This window comes from Pezoporus occidentalis, unplaced genomic scaffold (assembly GCF_034315485.1).
Source record: "Pezoporus occidentalis ecotype Australia unplaced genomic scaffold, CSIRO_AGI_Poc_V1 ctg10, whole genome shotgun sequence".
In the NCBI taxonomy this organism is placed as follows: domain Eukaryota; kingdom Metazoa; phylum Chordata; class Aves; order Psittaciformes; family Psittacidae; genus Pezoporus; species Pezoporus occidentalis.
The window spans coordinates 10696571-10714314 of record NW_026912779.1 but is presented as its reverse complement, the minus strand read 5'-3'; the positions used below and the strand labels follow the sequence as shown (position 1 = coordinate 10714314).

At 51.3% G+C, this 17744-nt stretch overlaps 1 protein-coding gene across 5 annotated transcripts; it reads left to right on the top strand.

Annotated features, from left to right (window-relative positions):
* Positions 1 to 6512: 6512 nt before the first annotated feature.
* On the top strand, positions 6513 to 17136 carry CEP68 (centrosomal protein 68). Of its 5 annotated transcripts, none has more exons than XM_062611588.1 (7): positions 6513 to 6590; positions 10648 to 11062; positions 11555 to 12979; positions 13781 to 13903; positions 14085 to 14181; positions 14977 to 15131; positions 16723 to 17136. In XM_062611588.1, exons 2-7 carry the CDS (start codon positions 10679 to 10681, stop codon positions 16771 to 16773), a joined length of 2235 nt encoding a protein of 744 aa, XP_062467572.1. In that variant the 5' UTR covers positions 6513 to 6590; positions 10648 to 10678; the 3' UTR covers positions 16774 to 17136. The 5 variants fall into 5 exon arrangements, with proteins under 5 accessions (XP_062467572.1, XP_062467587.1, XP_062467580.1 ...); XM_062611603.1 differs by having other exon boundaries at positions 6578 to 6594; XM_062611596.1 differs by lacking the exon at positions 6513 to 6590 and adding an exon at positions 7041 to 7522.
* Positions 17137 to 17744: the final 608 nt, after the last annotated feature.

Sequence of the window (17744 nt, the reverse complement as noted above, 5' to 3'; positions counted from 1 at the left end):
TGGAGGAATCCTAGACCAGCAGTTGACAGACATGTCCTCTTGCACCTTAGCCTCTGCCAGTTTTGGATGCAGAGATGGCTGTTGCCTGAACCAAGCAGGTAAGTGGTGGTTGTCAGAGCTGTAGCGCCTTGCCATTTGAAACCCATGAAGCTTTATGAGACCTGCGGAAAAATGTGGCATGATCGCTTGTCTTTAATGAGAACTGAGTCAAGACTTAGACTGAGTCCCAGCTGACTCAAGCCAGACATTATTAGAGCTTGCTAAGCCTCATTATAGATAAACAGGTAAAGTTTCTTGTGATATTTCAACAGAGATAAAAGTTGGAAGAAGTTCTAATTAAAGTTCAATGACTTTATTCTGTTTTCATAGAATCATAGAATAGTTAGGGTTGGAAAGGACCTTAAGATCATCTAGTTCCAACCCCCAGTGGTGGTTTCTACTACCATCTACCAATCTGGCCATGTGTTCCTCATTTCTGCCTTCTAAAATGTCTGGGCAGACAATATACATTTGTCTAGTTCACACGAAGAGAAGCATTTCAAACTAAGTATGTAACAAAAGCCACTGCTATTGTTGTAACTTAATATTTGCAGAGGAAATCCAATTACAGCCAAGGAACAGATTAGTCCTTTTTGATTAGTCCTTTTATTTCAATCCCCAGTTTGTCTGATTAAGATAGATATAATGACAAGGAAGTGCTTTGTGAGTTAGTTAAAGGGAAGACAACACCACTTTGTTCTGCTGTGAAATGAATGGTTGGAGTCAAACAGAGAGTGTGGTAGAGCTGTGCTAAGAGGTCATCTTTAAAACATGGATGGATGTTAGCTCGTTGAAAATCAAACCTCTGCTACCTCCCCATTATGAGCATTCAAGTGAATGTACAAGTATGCTGTACCTCTTGGGTGTCTTGTGAGCTGTGATGTGCATGAAAATAGCTTGACAAGCTTATGGCTAGCTTGCTGTTCTTGCAAGTTCTTGCATCTTGGGTGGTAGAGTCAAGCCATCATGCTATGGAATACACCTGTGGTTTTAAACCGGGCAAGCAGGGTGGCAGCTGGAATTTATTTCCACATTTTGAAAGTTATCCTCCTGACTGTAAGGGTTGGGTTTGCCAAAATACGTACCAGGGACCAGCCAAATTACAAACTGGCTCTGAAACCTAGGACCGGAGATGCAACGCAAAGCCACTCCACAGGCTTGGGTAACAGGACTTTGCTGTCTCTGCAGGATACTGATCAGCAATGCCATGTAAATGACTGTAATCACTGTGTCACCAAAGCATGTACACAATCAGGCGGATCTGGATTCTCTTCATCGTACTGTGCTAGAGTATAACCAGATGGCGATGCCTACAGCTACTGGAGTTTGAGGGAGGCCTACCAGCATTCACAACTGAGTGGGTTTCAACCAACAGCAACCAAATCATTAAGATTAAGCTTCCCTGGTACTGCATCGTTAATCAGTTCAAGTAATTTGACTCACCAAGCATCCTGAAAACACCAGGCTTTGAGCTTTTAGCAGTACCATTCTTGCTGAGATAGAAAACCAGCGTAGCCAAACTCAATATGAGATCTTACAGAAGGGGAATATGGTATTATTTACATTTCAAGCTGATTTTACTAGCCTGCACTTGTTCTCGTATAGATACAATTCACTCGATGCTCACAAGCAATGAAACAAGTTGTTCAAGTAGTCTGGCCCCAGTCACTTGCATGCAACATACACAACAAGGGATGACAGCTGTCAAGTCTTCACTAAGCCTCTCAATTTTGGGACAGTTCTTAAATAATCTTTAAGAATTGGCAGTTGCTTTGTAGTGATCCTTGGGTGCAGTCTCTGCTCCTGCTGGGCTGCCAGGAGAAGGAATGGGATGTGATACAGAGGGTCTTTCACGAACGAGCTGTGTGTGCTATGGGCTTATCAGTGTGCAGTCCTTCTGGGCTTAACAAAAACAACATAGTCTCAATTGTTTCAGCTGGGAATGGTGTCATTAGTTATGGATACAAGTTGTCCTTAACCCCCCTGCCCTGCTATTCCTTCTGACACTTCTGACACTGAAACGGATTTTCATTCATACCAATCCCAATATTGCTTTTACAACTGGCTCCTGCAGATCCCAGCTCCGGTTTTGAAGAACCTCTGGGTTTTGCTCATGACCACATAAAAATGACAAAGGGCCAAGACATTCCAGTAATTAAAAGTGAAAAATAAGTCCCTCACTGACAGCACAGTAAAACCTCACGTTTAAAAAGCAAAAGTAATTCCAATTATTCATTTCCCATTATAATTCACATTGATCAAAAGCTGCCATCACCTCCTGACCATCCGGCTCCTATTGCTTTCACAGCCATGTGTCACCTTCATCCAACAAGAGGAAAGGTGAAGCACCTGGACCACACGAACTCCGTCCCCTTCGTCCCCTAGCCCTGATCTGCGGCTATGGGGTGGTATAGAGGGGCTGGATAGAGGCAAGGAGATGCTTTGTCCTTCAACCTTCAAACACCTGCCTTTGTGGCCGGGTCTCTTGCTGCTGGCAGTCCATCCAGGCTGTTCGTGGTGTGATGGGTACATCGTGTGGCCAGAAAGGAGAAGTGCAATGTCTAGTTGAGCTTTTTCTTGGGCTAAATCCTTCTGCTCTGCCCAGCTGAGCAACCGAATGATAAAGCTCTGAAGCTGCCCAGCTGCTGGCACTAAAGCTCATTGCTCTGCACTTCAATGTTGGCATTAAACCAGATGTCACTCTAGTTTTCCCTCTGTTCTTTATTAATCCTGCTTTACATATTTCATTTGTTCAGCTGCCTTGGGTGTCTCATTTTCAGGTGCTTCTCCAAAATCGGGAAGAAAAAGCAGCAGCTACCTTTTTTTTTAGGGAATATTTAGCAATAGTGCAGTGGAAGCTATGATGTTGTACAAGAGTGAGGGAAAGTTTGTAGGCTTTCAGTGAACCTTTTCATAACCTTATGAAGAAACTAAAGCAACATGGCTCAGTTTGAACCTGCTTATTTAGACCCTAAGGTGAAGGACTGGATTCCTCAGGGGCCTTCTGTAGGTCCAGGACCATAATTAGTGAATTAGTGATACAAATGTCGGATCAGAGAAAATCTGCACGTCCCACCTGGAAGAAAAGGTCTGGGAACACAGAAAAGCACAGGGCTGAAATTCATAGCAATGAAAGAACTGGGAGAGGGTCTGGGAAACATGGAAACTAATCTAGATGTGAGTAACTGCACTAATACTGGTGGGAAACGGTGGATTAAGGAGCAGGATCAGGAAGTTGAGGGCAGTCAGAAGCATGAGTCAATGCCCTGCGCTATGAATAAGGCAGATACTATACCAGGGTGTGTAAACAGGAATGCATCCTGGACTACCATAACAGTTTTGCCTAATTATAGCCAAGCCCATGCTGGAGTTTTGGACCAGATTTAGGTGTTGAGCATTAAAGAAATGTGGCCCAAAGAGTGAGAATCAAGAGGAGAACAAGGGGAACAGTCCAAGACGTGGAAATCCTGACTTGTGGGGAAAAGGGCTGTTAGCCTCAAGAGGAGAAGGACCTCTCCCTGCAACCACCTTTGAGAGAGGGGTTAAGCAGAGAGTTTGCCAGCCGGGCTGTCCTTATGGAGCTGGAATGCATTGCTGTCAGCTTGCAACATAGGTATTTTTATAAATCAGTGCCTGAGCAGCTTTACCACAGGAGAGGAATAGTGAACACTTCAGTGTAGCCAACAGAAGCAAAGGCAGCTTGCGGCAACTCCTTCCCATCTGGATGACAACACTGGAAGACAGGCAGGTGTACTAACAGGTTACATGTAATATTAACTCTCTGGCTCTCTGAGGCACAGCATCAGAAATGGGACAATTTTCCAAATGCAGGCAAATCCTCCCCACAGATAATGCCAAGAGATGACAAAGTGATTACAACCAGATTTTCTGTTCCCTGCAGTACTCTAGCAATACTGCTAGCAATGCTCTGCGAACAAATAGGTCAGGTCCATGCCCTGCATTTGCTGACATCTCATCCACCCCAACCATTTGCATTGTGAGACTGAAATCTGATGCCAGAGATAGTGTAGATGCTATTCAAGAGCATATGGTGCACGTCCAGGCCTCAGGTTTCATCGCAGAGTATTAACTGTCCAGCTTGTAGTGTGAGACCATCCAAGGTAGAAACAAATTACAAACTGATGTGCCAAAAGTTCTGGATAACAGCATAACATTGGTTATGGGCATATTAAAAGTCTGGATACGCACAGCTGGTGCTCCTGATGGATCTGGTTCTGTACAAAAACATGGATATTCCTGCCAAGAAGGTGGAAGTTTTTTGAAGAAAATGGATTCTTCCTATCCCAGCTTCTCACATATACTAGAAATGAGCCACTTTCAAATGTGATCATTGTACGCAAGCTCTACTTCACGTCATAGGTGAGGGGATTACTGCTGAATTATTGCATCCACAGATGTGGTGAAATCATTTGTCTTTGCTGGGGAACCTTCTTGCTAAAAAACACAGGTCTGAAACATCTTGAGGTCTAAAATCAGCAGAAAATACCCATGTTCGTCTTTGCCAGCCTTCAGTGACTTTGGGAGGGAGTTTGGCTGGGCCTGACCCTGCATTATAGATCAAATACACTAGTGACTCTTCAGCAGAGCTCCTAACAAAGGCCAGATGTCAGCAGGAAAAGAACCACTAGCGTTCCCTCAGCTTTTAAATACTCTCTCCTCTAGATCACCAGTTTATTCCCCTTTGTTTATTGACACCCTCCCAGTGTGAGCCCGAGGAGAGGGGAACGATTCTGCGTCGCCCTGGCTGTTCCTGCAGACATCCTGGCACTCGTTTGATCGGAGGCGGAACAGGACGCAAACCTTTCCTGCTGGGGCTGAGACCGCAGCCGAGCGCTATTCAGCTTCGAGAACAATGTCTGGCAGCTTGCGAGTAACTTAAACCAGCTAAAAACAGCCGAGCCCGGGCATGAATCATGACCTATCCGTGTTTGCTTCAGCCTGAAATCAGCGCGGCCTCTACTGGCAGGCAACCGGCTCCCTGGAGAATAAGCAATAAACAACATCAGAAAGGACTTCTCTTTCACAGGGGCTCTGCCTGTGTTGAATTCCAACGAAAAGCCAGCTCTCAGAAGCGTGCATCCGAGGCAGGGGAATGGATGTGCAGCCCTCCGGAAGAGCTCCACCAAAGGAACCCCAACTGCAGAACTGTGATGCAGGAATAAAGATGATGCGGGCTTTTCCTTGGCCGTGAGTTCTGCTGAGAGCGCCGTGCCATGTTACACAGTGGCATTACAGCTCTGCTTTTTGAAGCAGCCCTGAATCTGATATTCCCACTCTCTGTTCCTTTAAAGAGAATAAAGAAGGTCCTCCCAGATGGTAAATGGGCCCCGTTCCACTGAGGTCAGTAGAGTAAACCTGTGTCACAGCAGCTGGGAATCTGGACTATAATACATAGGGTGGCAGACTGGAGCATGCTGCACGGGTGAGCAGTGTGGCCAGTAGCAGTAGCCAGGGACTTGGGATACCTACCTGAACGAACCTGAGAGGTCTCTTTGGTCCTTCACGGCCTAAAGCTGGCAGCAATGTCTTTCATAGATCCCTGTATCAGATAACCGACCTCTGGGAAATCTCAGCATTGCCTAAGAAACAAGCTCCAAGAGCTGGTGATGCAGACCAAAACCAGGATCAGACTCCGGACACAAACAAGGGGAAAGGTTTGTATTTTCCATGGGATATGGGTGCTCCATCCACCAAAGAAGGGTCATGTAGCGCCCCAGAGCAGCCTGTTTCAAACCTGTGGTGTGAGCATTTACCCAGAAAGCCGGGTAAACCTCCAGCCTAATGGAGGTAATTATGCTCAACATCAGTTTGTACTTAACGTAGCATCTTCTGAGAAACAGAGGTACCGTGGTCAACCATTAATTACTGCACATCCAAACTGTAACTGTAAAGTTTGCTCTGACATGCCAGGCACCACTGGCACCCGATGGGCAGTCCCTGAACACACTCACAGCCTGCTCCTGAACCAGACCCCCTCTGCTGCACGGGAGGAAGCTCCTGGAGCGGGGGGGCTGCAGGGCCTTTGCCACGTCCTTGTAGGATGCTAAAATCCATTTCCCATTGCACGTACAGCCATTGCCCATGCAGCACCACTTGTACGTGGTTTTCCACCCAGGAACCCCGCGGGGAGCGGGGCAGCGCCTGCCAGTGCACGGCTCGGCCGGGGAAGGTCAACGCACAGGCTAAGGGAGGCACCCTGAAGCTGCCACTGCTCCTCAAGGGCACTGGAGGTGACGCTGCTCCGGCACCAGCACCCGGAGCTCCTCAGCCTCCGCTGCCCGCCGGCTCCTGCGCTCCGCCCCAGCTCGGCCGGGGGCCGGAAGAGAACCCGCAGCGGAGCGGAGCGGGGCCGGAGCCGCGGCGGCCGCTCCCCGCCCAGCCCAGGGTCAGTCCCGGCCGTGCCTCGGGCCCCAGCGCCACGCTGCGCTCCCATTGGCTGCCGCGCCTCAGGGGCGCCCCGTGTGACGTAAACCCCGCGCTCCCATTGGCTGAGACGCTTGCGGTGGGCGGGGCGGCGGGGCCGCCGCTCGGTAGGTGCGGGCCGGGGCGCGGCGGTGGTGGCTGTCCCCGGGGAGGGATGGGGAGGGGGGGAAACATGGCCCGGCTCTGCGCGCCGCCGGGGCCGCTCGGGGGTTCCGGTGTGCGGGAGGGCGCAGAACGGGCGGCTTTACCCTTCGGAAGCCCGTCCCCGTTACCTACAGCGCGTTCTGTGCGTGCCGCCAGCAGCTCAGGGCACCCCGGGGTGCGGTGCGTGCTCCGCTTGTTGCCTTTGTGTGGGAATTGTTGCGTTTAATACGCGAGTGTTCAGCTGTGGAAAGGTGGTTTTTCGGGCAGAAAGCATGTCAGAAAAGGAGCAAAAAGTACGAAACCTCACATCCCGCAGGCCTGAAAGGCAAGAGCGGTGTGATTTCCCCCCAAAACAGACCCCAAACCACAAGAAAACCAGAGCTGGTGGGAGACAGAAGCTATCAGCGGACTCTGCCCTTGTTGGAGTCTGCCAGCCAAGGGACCATGCCCACGGACAAAGGGGGGTCTCTGGCTGGGACAGAGCCTGCGTTGTCCACTGGGTTTTGTGTGGATCTTTGGCAGGCGGCTTCTGGTGACGTGGAAAGGAGAGGGATCGCTTTCCTGGAGGGCTCCCTGTGGACCTTCTCCCATTGGAATGAATGAAGCGGCCACTGTCCTCATTTCCTATCAGTCGCGGGTTGTGTTTCTGTGCCGCCCCGGCGCTGGGGAGACAATGGAAAGGGCTCGGGTGTAGCCGGGATTTCTGGCTGGGTTCCCTTGGGTTTAAGGGCAGTGGAAAGTCTCCGCCGTGCCCAAGGCTGTGGTCGCACGTCCCTCCTCAGAGCAGTGCCTGTCCTCACCGAGGACCGGGGTTTGCTTCTTCCTGCCGTGAGCGTTAATCTTGGTGCGGCACCGCCACTGGACCTCTGAGATTGAGTGGTTTTGGTGGAGAACGGTGAGAAACCTCGTTTGATGCGAGCCTGTGTAGCTGGGAGGTGCACTGCGTGGCATTGGCGTTTTCACCTTGGTTTTGAACAGGACTCTTTGCCTGGTTGTCCTGTGCATGGGGTGTGTGTGACTTCCCCATCCAGTTTGCATCCAAGTGTGGTTGGATGTTCACCTCCCTCTGAAATGAGTTGAAATTAGCTGCCTGAGTTAGGGACTTCGGGAAATAAGCGAAATCTCTGGCATCCCTTTGACTGCCTTATTCTGAAAGGAGCAGATTTACTCTCGCTTGTGTGTGTTGGCAGGTTTCCTGGTTTCTCTTTAGCTTCCAATTAGCTTCTGGAGATTTAATGAACCTGTGAAGCAGCACTTGCTCTTTTTTTAATGACTGATGGCCTCACGGAAGTGTGCATCACTGCAATGCTGCCTCCGTAAGATCAGCAAACAGCCCTGAAAGTTCAGATTAGTCCAACCTTGGCGCTCCTGCAAACAGCTACAGAAATAACAGTTGGGTTCTGACCTGTAATTTCTTCTAATGTTGTTTCACACATGCTGTTTAGATTTATGGTTAAGCTTATATCTGGTTTATAGTTGTTTTTACTGAGCTGACAACATGACTCAAGCCACTGCATCTGTTGGAAGTAATGATGTTTGAATTTAATGTGGCACCGTCTTAAAGGTAAAGATGTGCTGTGGGTGAGTGTTAATTGCTGCACATTCAGTTTGAAACTTTAAACTTGAATTTGATGCCTTGTTAAGCTTTTCTTCCTTTTCCGCATCTTTTTAAATCACTGCCCAACAACAGAACTGGTTGTTGAGGCATTTATGTCCTAAGCTACGGGTGCCCAGCACCCTCCTCTTTGTTAAGGTTTCTATTTACTGGGTCATTTTTGGATGTAAGGCACTGCCAGGTATGTGCAAGGAGGAGTTAGAGCTGCTGAGATGCCTGTTCATATCATGGTAATTAGTGATGTTCTCTGCTGAATCACCTGCTTGTCACAGGGGAAAGCACCCAAAATGGTGAATTTAAAGCTTTGAAATGGATCCTGGAATTGAATATGTGCTACCAGGTAAGTTATCATCCTGGTGGCATTTTGCTCATTAGGTTTTGATTGGAAGAGGAGGTATCCAACCAGGGAGCATTGTTTCTCCCTGTGGCCAAGGCCCTAGCTTTCAAAGCCAGTAAATATATATCGGGGTTTTCTGGGCATTTAAATCACCTGTAGGCTGGATTTGGCCTTTGATTCACTAATGTTTGCTTGCCTGGCTGTTTAAACAAAACTGATTCAGAGGGACCAAACAGGAGGTGGTGAAGGCTGACAGGTAACAGGGGCTGCCTGCGGGGGCTCAGGAGACCTCTGGCCTAAACAGTCTCTATGATGGATACGTGAAGAAATCATACACATGCTGTGTGGGAAACACGCATGGGTTCCTGAGTGGTTTGGGATACTCTTTCTGTTACCATCAGAAATCTATCTTCTGTTGAACAAGTTATATATGCTTACATGCATCTTAATGATACACTGTTGTATAATATGTAGGTAATTTAGCAGGGGTGGGATTATCAATTACATTTACTGCAGTCTGCACGCCTTTTTGTTTGGATATACAACCTCTCTGGGGGGAAAAGAGAGCAATGCCATTGATTTTAGGGTAACGTGATGTGCGTAGGGTTGTTCGATAGTGACCGAAGTGGTGGAGCGGTTGAGTCCAGGTATCAGCAGAGGCTTGCATGGAGGGCTGGGAGAGCCCAGGCTTCACTCGCCCTCTCCACAGCTGCTGCCATGCTCAATATAGCTGTGGCTCTCGGGGAGGGGAAGGCAGCTGCGGTGCCGGGGTTCGGGCTCCTCTGGAGACCCGGCACGGCCCTGCTGCTCTTTGTTCTGTGCATGGGCTCTGCCCATGGGAAAACCCCTGTCTCCGGGAGGTGGGATCATAAAACGAGGTTGTGACACAACAGCTAACGGAGGATGTGAGTACCAGCTTCTTCCCCATTTCCAAGTGTTGTTTGGGAATACTCTTCTTCCTTCTTTTTGTTCTTTATTTGAGTTTGCTGTTGATGTTCCCGTTGCTCCCGTCCCTGGCACTAGCTGCGTGAGTACCAGCAAAACCACTCCGCCAGTATTTTCCTAATGCCAGCACTCTGCTTTGGGCTGGAGTTGCCGAAAGAAGCTTTGGTATTGCCAGCGCCCTGAGGATGTGACTGAGCCTGGGGAGGGGATTTTGCCAGTGCCGGTTTTGATGCTTTGTGAATAGCCCATAGGGTGTCACTTATGTTGAGAGTGGCTTCGAGTCCTGCTGGCTTGGAGAACGCAAGCAGAGGTGCTCGGCTCTGGTGTTCACTAAACAAGATCTGTTGGGTCTCCTTGGTTTGGCTCTGCTGCAGCTCCTCACTCCAGGCCAGTGAGAGGTGGTGGTGGAGCATCTCTGTGCACAGAGCACTCGGGGCTCAGCTTTGAAGCGTCTCATGTTAGAAGGTTCTGCAGCAAGATGCAGTGGGCTTGGCCATGCAGCGGGCTTCAAAATGTGTCACTGGTTGAGCAAGTCTTCCTGTTAATTAATTCCACAAGGAGTTAATTCCATGAGCTGAGCTCGAAGCTGCCAAGTGCCACGTTTGGGTTTTGCAGCCTCCTGCCTCCCCCTCTTATTTTTTATATATACTTCTCACTGCTGGGTGGTTTCCATTTCAAGGCTTTGAGTTTGCCTCTTAAAACCCCCTCAACTTCCCATCCCAACAGCCTTCAGGGCTCAGCCACCCTAAAAGGTGCTTCACGTCCTACTTAATGTCTCATTTGGGCCCAGTTACCGCATGGGGTACAAGCTGTTTGTGAGATTGGCCATTGATCCAGGAGACAGTCGCACTGTGCCGGCGAGGTTTGAAGCACAGGTTTGGTCTCAGTGCAGCCAGAGCTTTAATTAGGTTTTCCCTGTCTGTCATGTCCTCAAAACCAGAAAACACTGCTGAGACACAAAGGTTTGCTCTTTCCTCTGTCCCACTCGATGCCCAAGATGCGATTTTCAGGTCTGACTCAGTAAATGCTTTATCCCTCCATTATTAGACATACCCAGTTTCCTTACTTGGCATGGAGACGAGGGGGTCCAGCGAGTGCTGCTACCGCGTGTTGTGTGTTTCAGAGAGCCTGAGGCTTGGCATCATCCTGTCCCAATGGCTGTGGATGTGGGAAAATCGCTTTCCGGAGCCTCGCTGAGTGGGAAGGCCGAGAGCAGCGGTCGGTGGGACTGTGCAGAGGTGGAGACGGACTACCCAGAGCTTGCACACAGCCTGCGCCGGGTTGCAGGGGCAGAGCAGGCCAAGCCGTGCCCACAGGGGATGGACGGCGTGGCACTGAGCAGGCACAGTCGCTTGGCCACTGGTGTTACCCAGGGAGGCTCGAGCTACCACCAGGAAGTGCCTTCAGCATCCGCATCCAGGCTTCCCAGAGCAAGGGGAAGCCTCTTGGAGGCAGAGGCGTTGATCTATGGAGTCGCTGACAGTGGTGATGTGCCTCTTCACGTTAGACACCGGTTCCTGTCCTCAGAGGAGCAGCAGGTGAGCGGGGTGTACATACGGGTGTTGCTGCATCACCACGAGGTGCCGGGTGAGGTGGGGACTGGTGTGTTTGTTCTGTCCTAGTAAGGGCTTTCCCCCTCCTGCACCCAGAGCGTGCCCTGGGCTAAGCCTTGAGCTGGGGAAGGGCTTGGACTCCAACGCCAAAGCCGTTTCCTCCATTCCCATATTGCTGCTGTGGAGCTGGGAAGTCACTCGGGACAGGGCTCCTTAAATAAGTGCCTCTCGCTGCCAAATGACTTGTGCAGCTTCCCAAGCCCTCGGGATGCCTTTCCTTAAAAACAAGCCTTACTGCAGGCTTCAGGCAGCTGCATGCCATCCTGCAGACAGAGCAGAGTTCCCCTTCCAGCCTCTCCTTGCAGCAGGTCCAGGACTGGCCTTTCATCTCCATACCTAGCACAAAGGGGCCTTTTGTTTGGATCCTGTGCTTCATTTTATACCTCTCTCTCTCCCTTTCCCCCCATCCTGGAGCAGGTGAAGGCATCGGGCTGTTGGGAGCCCGTGTCCAGCCCTCCCAGCTCTGCAGAGGAGAGCATCCTTGCTGGTAGCTGCCACGTTGCCGGCTGGCAGAGCCAAAGGCTGGGGGCTCAATCCCCGCTTTCCTCCACGCTGGAGCTCCTGCAGCCTCAGACCCCACCGAGCCCCAGGACCACCCTGCGGAGCCGCTCCGCATCGAGCTGCTCCGCTCTGTCTTCGGAAGAGAACGGCCTCTCCGAGGAGCCATCCCGGAGCTTGCCGGCCAGCGTGGATGTGCCTTCCCCTGCCACCAGCACCCGGGACCTGTGCCGCCGGTGGGGAGCAGCACAGGGCAGGGCGCTGCGGGTGCACAAGCCCTTCCGTGCTCTGCTTGACTACCGCAGCACCGGGGGGTGCATCAGAGGGATGTCATCCTATCAGGCTGATTACTGGGCATGTGCCCTCCCGGATTCATTGCCCCCATCTCCAGACCGTTGCTCGCCCCACTGGAACCCCAATAAGGAATATGAGGACTTGCTGGATTATGCTTATCCACTGAAGCCAAAATACAAGCTGGGAAAGGTGCCAGATCCTTTCTTCCATGACTCGGGGATAGGTTTGGACAGCTTTTCTCTTTCCCCTGAGGGCACATCGAGGTCCACCAGCATCTATGGCCGAGGTGGGCAGGCTCAGGGAGGCAGAGAAGGTGGACGCTGGGGGTTCATGGGCTCTGCAGAGAGGTTCTCTACCGTGGAGCCTGGAAAAAGGGGCCTGTCATCCTGTGAACCTTTACCTATTGCAAAAACATCCTCCACAAGAAGTGCTTCCTCTCATCCTTCAAGAAGCTTGGCTAAGGATGGAGCCACGGAGTCAGCTGGGACGGGCTCATCTGGCCGCCCTGCTGCGGATGGGAGAAGCTGGTGCACCAGAGGGAGCCCCTTCCCAAAGGACAAAGCGCAGGCGAAAAGCACTGGTAGGTTTTTACCTACAACGGCAGTGCTCCCCTTGAGGAAGGAGTGGGACGGTGATGAAGAATTCCTCTCCCTGCCTCCGAGACTGCTGGAGCTGGAAAGGCTGGCTCAGTTCTTGTCTGATCTTTCCTTAACTATAAGGACTCCTGGGCATGACCATCATGAACTTCCATGTCACAGCAACAGCAGGAAGCCCCGTTCATCCCAGTTGGCTCCTTTCGGAGGAGCAGGTGGCAGGGATGGAAGAGGGAGTTTTGAGGGTTATGCTGGGCTGTGGCACCCCTGCAGCTCTCAGAAGTCCAGCCAGGAAAACACTGAATTATGTGGCCGCATCCATAGGGATCCTTTGCAGGGGCTTTATCTACCGACTGGTGTCGGAGACACGTTGGATGGCAGGTACCTAAACGAACCACGGGTCAAGGGGCATCCCAAGAAGAGCCTTCAGAGCGAGTCCCTTGCCCAGTGCATTAAGGTAGGCTGAGACCAGAAATAAGGTTTATTATGGGGAGCTCTCACATGAACTGTGCCTGTGTTTATGGCACAGTTAATTAAGGCTTCCCCTTCTGCATGGCGTTTGGTGCCTGGCAGCTGGGTGTAATTTATGCAGGGGGGGCTCACTGGAGCAGATAATTCCTTCTGATGGAGCAGGAGCCCAGCTCACTTCTCCTGGGGGGATCAGCTTCCCACCACCCATCCATCCTGCAGCACTGCTGCATCAGGGAAGAGGCCGGAGCTGCAGCTGGGGCTGGTGTGGAGCCCAGGGTTTGCTGCCTGCCCCGTCCCTCTCACTGTTCAGTGCTATCCTTCCATTGGTGCTGTGTTCCCCACCTTCCCCTCCATTGTCTTCCTCACCCCAGCCCTGTGCTGCATTGGGAAGCCATGGTGGGCTGTTGGCTGGAAAGTAGTTACTATCCTGCATGCAGCTGCAAACACCAGGGCAGCTCATCCCCTCCTCTTGCATGGGGATAACTGCTGATCTAAAAGGGCCTTTTCTACTGTCAGCATCAGGGTGTATCTCACCTCAAATCATGGTTCCAGGGGGGAAGTAGCTCAGCTTTATAGCAAATTCCTGACTCCTGAGGAGCAGGAGTACGGCTGCAGTCTGGTTTCAGTGGGAGTGTTTAGGGATGCTTATATGTATGAATGGGAGGACAGGAGAGAAGCAGGGAGCAGGCACTTTCCAAAACAGTGTGGGCTCACCTGTTCCTGTCCCTGCCGTGTCTTTGTTGCAGGAACAGATCAATAACCCCTTTTGTTGTGCTCTGTTGGGCAGATGTTTTGCTGCCAGCTGGAAGAGCTGATCCGCTGGCTGTACAACGTCGTGGACATCACTGACAGCTGGGTACCACCCTTGCCGGATGCCAAGAGCATGAAGGCATCGCTGCACCGCTGCTTGGTAGGCATCACCCCTGGCTTTTGTTTCCCCTCTGCAGTGCTGGCATGGTCCAGGCAGGTGATGTGGGATGCATTGGGCGTGCAGAGCTGAATGTGGGAAACTGCTCCCTGGGCAACCTGCAGTACATGTGTCTCTTCCAAACACCCTTCTAAGCATCGCTCTCTTCTCCTGTCCTTCCCAGGAGTTCAGGAAGGATGTGGCCAACCACCGGAGCCTGACAGAGAGCGTGCTGGAGAAGGGAGAAGCTCTCCTCGACTGCATGGCATCAAATTCACCAGGTGAGGAGGAGCAGCTGAGCAGGGGCCGGGGACACAGCTGTGATGCTGGCCATAGCCTCTGCCCCACAAAATCCCTGGCCCCCGTGTGTGTGGAAGCAGTGGGCACAGCTTGCTCTTCAGCAGCTGTATGGGAAGAAGGGGTTTACATCTCCATTGCTGTCTGGAGACTTGAAGCTGAGGTGTCTCAAGGGTTCGAAGTGATAACTTTCAGCTGCACCATGCCTTGACCCTTGCCTTGTGCCGTGCCATCCACTGTGGGTGATGGATGTGTTTGCTCTCTTATAGGTCCCTTAGGTTTTATCTTTACTACAGCATGGCCACTGGGCTGTGGGATGCTGCCAGCCTGCAGCTGGGAGATGCTTTGGCCTGGTGCAGGAGGAGTGATTTTCACACCCTGTTTGCACTTGGTGCATCCCAGGCTGTGGCATGGCACACATGGAGCAGCCGCTCCGGTGACCTGGTGCATCCTGCGTAGTGTTGGCTGCATCTGCAGTCATCAAAGGGGCTTTAGTGGCTGAGTGCTGCATTATGGGATGGGCTTTCTGGCACAGTCCCAAAGGTCTTCTTTAGGAGGCCCCATTTCTGTATCTTCCCTCTTAACCTGGAGCCTCACAGGTCCCTTCCCACCGTTTCCAAACTCTGCATCACATCTTGGATGGGGTGAAGATCAGCTTAGTGATTTCTAGCACATTTCCTTCCAAAGCCTGCCCAGATGAGTGGCACGCTCTCCCTGCGCTTACAGACATGAAATTCTCACATTACTGCCACCTCCGTTCATACATTCCTGTTTTCCAGTTCTGAAGGACACGCTGGGTTTGATTGCGAAGCAGTCAGAAGAGCTGGAAACCCACGCAGAGCACCTGTATGAGTCCGTTCTAGCTGCTGTGGGTCCCATGCGGGGCAAGGATGGGGTGGAGGACAAGGGGGTGCAGCAGGCGGCTGCTGAGTGGGTAAGGAGGGGCAAACCAGCCTTCTGAGGCAGGGGGAGAGGGGGGAAGATAAAACACCTAAATTAGCAAACACCATCCATCAGGCTTCGTTATTATTTCTGTCAATCTGATGCTTGGAAAGCCGAGAAGGAGAAGAGAGCAAGGGTGAGCTCAAAAGGGATGCCCCATGGTCTGTACGTGTGTGTCAGGGAAGAGCAGGGGGGTGGTGACCCAGCTGATGAAACCCAAGAGCACGATGAGAGCGGTGGCAGCTCCTCGGAGGGACACAGGGAGCGGGCAGGTCACTGTCAGTCAGGGTGCAGGGGACAGCAGCAGAGCAGCTGCTCTGATGGAATCAACTTGGGCAGCAGAGGGAAGACCAGGAAGGGGTGTTTTGGGGGGGTTATTTCCTCAGAACCATTCTGCTTTGCTGTGTCATGGAGGGAAGGGGGAGCAAGTGAATCCCGGTGTAAAAGGGGCTAGAAAACTTGTTTGCTGGTTGTGTGTCCAAAGGGCAGTGAAGGGCCTGGAGCACAAGTCTTGTGAGGAACAGCTGAGGGACCTGGGGGTGTTCAGCCTGCAGAAAAGGCGGCTTTGGGGACCTTATTGCTCTTTACAACTGCCTGAAAGGAGGAGATGGAGCAAGGTGGGGGTCAGTCTCTTTTTCCCCCATGTAGCAAGTGATAGGACAAGAGGAAAGGGCCTCAGGGCGCTCCAGGGGAAGCTTAGACTGGATACTGGGAAAAGTTGCTTCCCAGAGAGGGTTGTCAGGCACTGGAACAGGCTGCCCAGGGCCGTGGTGTAGTCACCATCCCTGGAGGTATGTAAAAGCCGTGTAGATCTGGTGCTGGGGAGCATGGTTTAGTGGTGGGCTTGGCTGTGTTAGGATTATGGTTGGCTTGGATGATCTTAAAGGTCTTCTCCAACCTAAATGACTCTGTGATTTCTTGACCAACTTCTTTCAACTAAAACAGAGGCAAAAGCATCTCCAGAGGGCACGGCAGGGGTGCAGGGGTGGCAATGGCACGTGGTGTCTGCAGGCAGAGGCACCACTAGCTGTGTGCTGCCATGGGTAACCATGTCTGTGTGGAATGGAACACTCATGGGTGCTGGTGCTGGGGCCAAAGCACAGGAAGGCTCTTGGCAGCTTTTAAGCACCCAAAGGCAGGAAGTTAGGAACTGCAGGATAACCTTGGCCACCCCCTATTACCTCAGACTGTCGACATCCCCACAGCCTGCTCCATGGCACGCTGTAACATTCAGAGTTACAAAGGGGAAATGGTATTTCCAGCACTTTAGAGATTAACAATAGCTTAAGTGTTCAAGGCCAGGTTGGACAGGGCTTGGAGCAACCTGGTCTAGTGGAAGGTGTCCCTGCCTGTGGCAGGGGTTGGAGCTGGATGACTTTAAGCTCCCTTTCAACCAAAACCGTTCTCTTATTCTGTGATAAGTAGCCTGTTTGTTTAATTGCTAAATATACCTCTATGAGAGCTATATCCTCTCACTTGTGAGCAGCTCTGGAGGTGATTTAAGGAAGTACAGCACGGGTGTTTTCTTTGGCTGTTGGATTGCAGCCAAAGCACAGTAGCAAACTTAATCCATTTCATTTCAGGTGCTGCCTCTATCAGACCTGGCCTTGATCAGCCAGGCACGGGATGGCTGAGAGCTGCAGCAAGCACAAAAGCACCTCCTTCCCCTCCCACAGAGATGCCAAAACACGTACGAGCACTGTGTAGGGAGTTAACCAGCTGGGGCTGATTTTGTGCTGGTTCTTTACTGTGGCTTGAGAAGGGCAAGCTGTACAGCAGTTATCTGGCTGCTGGGCTGTGTAGCTCATGGTTGTGCGAGTGAGGAATGTGCAGCTGGACTTCTGGGGTTTGTTTTCTAATGTAGCTTTCGTGGGGTTTTTAATCAAAGTGGCTTTGTTCCATGTGTGAGCAAGAACGTCAGGAACACACCCGTTTGTAACTGAGTAATCCACCGTGTGCCGTGCAACTCCCTCCTAAGTAAAGCCGTGTGATTTGAATAGCTGTGGTCTCATGGTTGGTTTGTGATCTTCAGAAATAGGTTTGAGAAGCCAAGAAATAGCAACTCCTCCTGCATCTTGGGAGCAAATGGAACTCTTGTTTATACTTAGCCACAGTCCCTGATGGAGAGAGATTCTTCATCGGGGCTGTACCAACAGGACCAGGGTGATGGGTTCAAACTGGAACAGGGGAAGTTCAGGTTAGATATAAGGAGGAAGTTCTTTACTGTGAGGGTGGTGAGGCACTGGAATGGGCTGCCCAGGGAAGTGGTAAATGCTCCATCCCAGGCAGTGTTCAAAGCCAGGTTGGACTGGGCTTTGGCAACATGGTCTAAAGTGAAGCATCCCTGGCCATGGCAGGAGGGTTGGAACTGGATGATCTTAAGGTGCTTTCCAACCCTAACTATTCTATGATTCCTGTTGAAGCAGAGCCTGTTGAACCTCCAGCTTCCTTAGGCATAAACACAAACAGCCAATATACTATAGGAATCTTAGTAATAATCAGGTGAGTACCCTCAGGGGAGAACAGGTTATGCATAAACTGCTGCTTGCTGTTACTTGCAGTAGTGGTCTTGATGCTGTGCTGGGGTCCCCTAGGTGCAGCTCTT

Bases quoted from the DNA above. Each gene is read 5' to 3' on its own strand.
- CEP68 (XM_062611568.1), top strand. The intron at 12,980-13,780 runs GTAGGCTGAGAC...TCTGTTGGGCAG, and splicing joins CCCTTGCCCAGTGCATTAAG to ATGTTTTGCTGCCAGCTGGA. The intron at 14,182-14,976 runs GTGAGGAGGAGC...CCTGTTTTCCAG, and splicing joins CATGGCATCAAATTCACCAG to TTCTGAAGGACACGCTGGGT.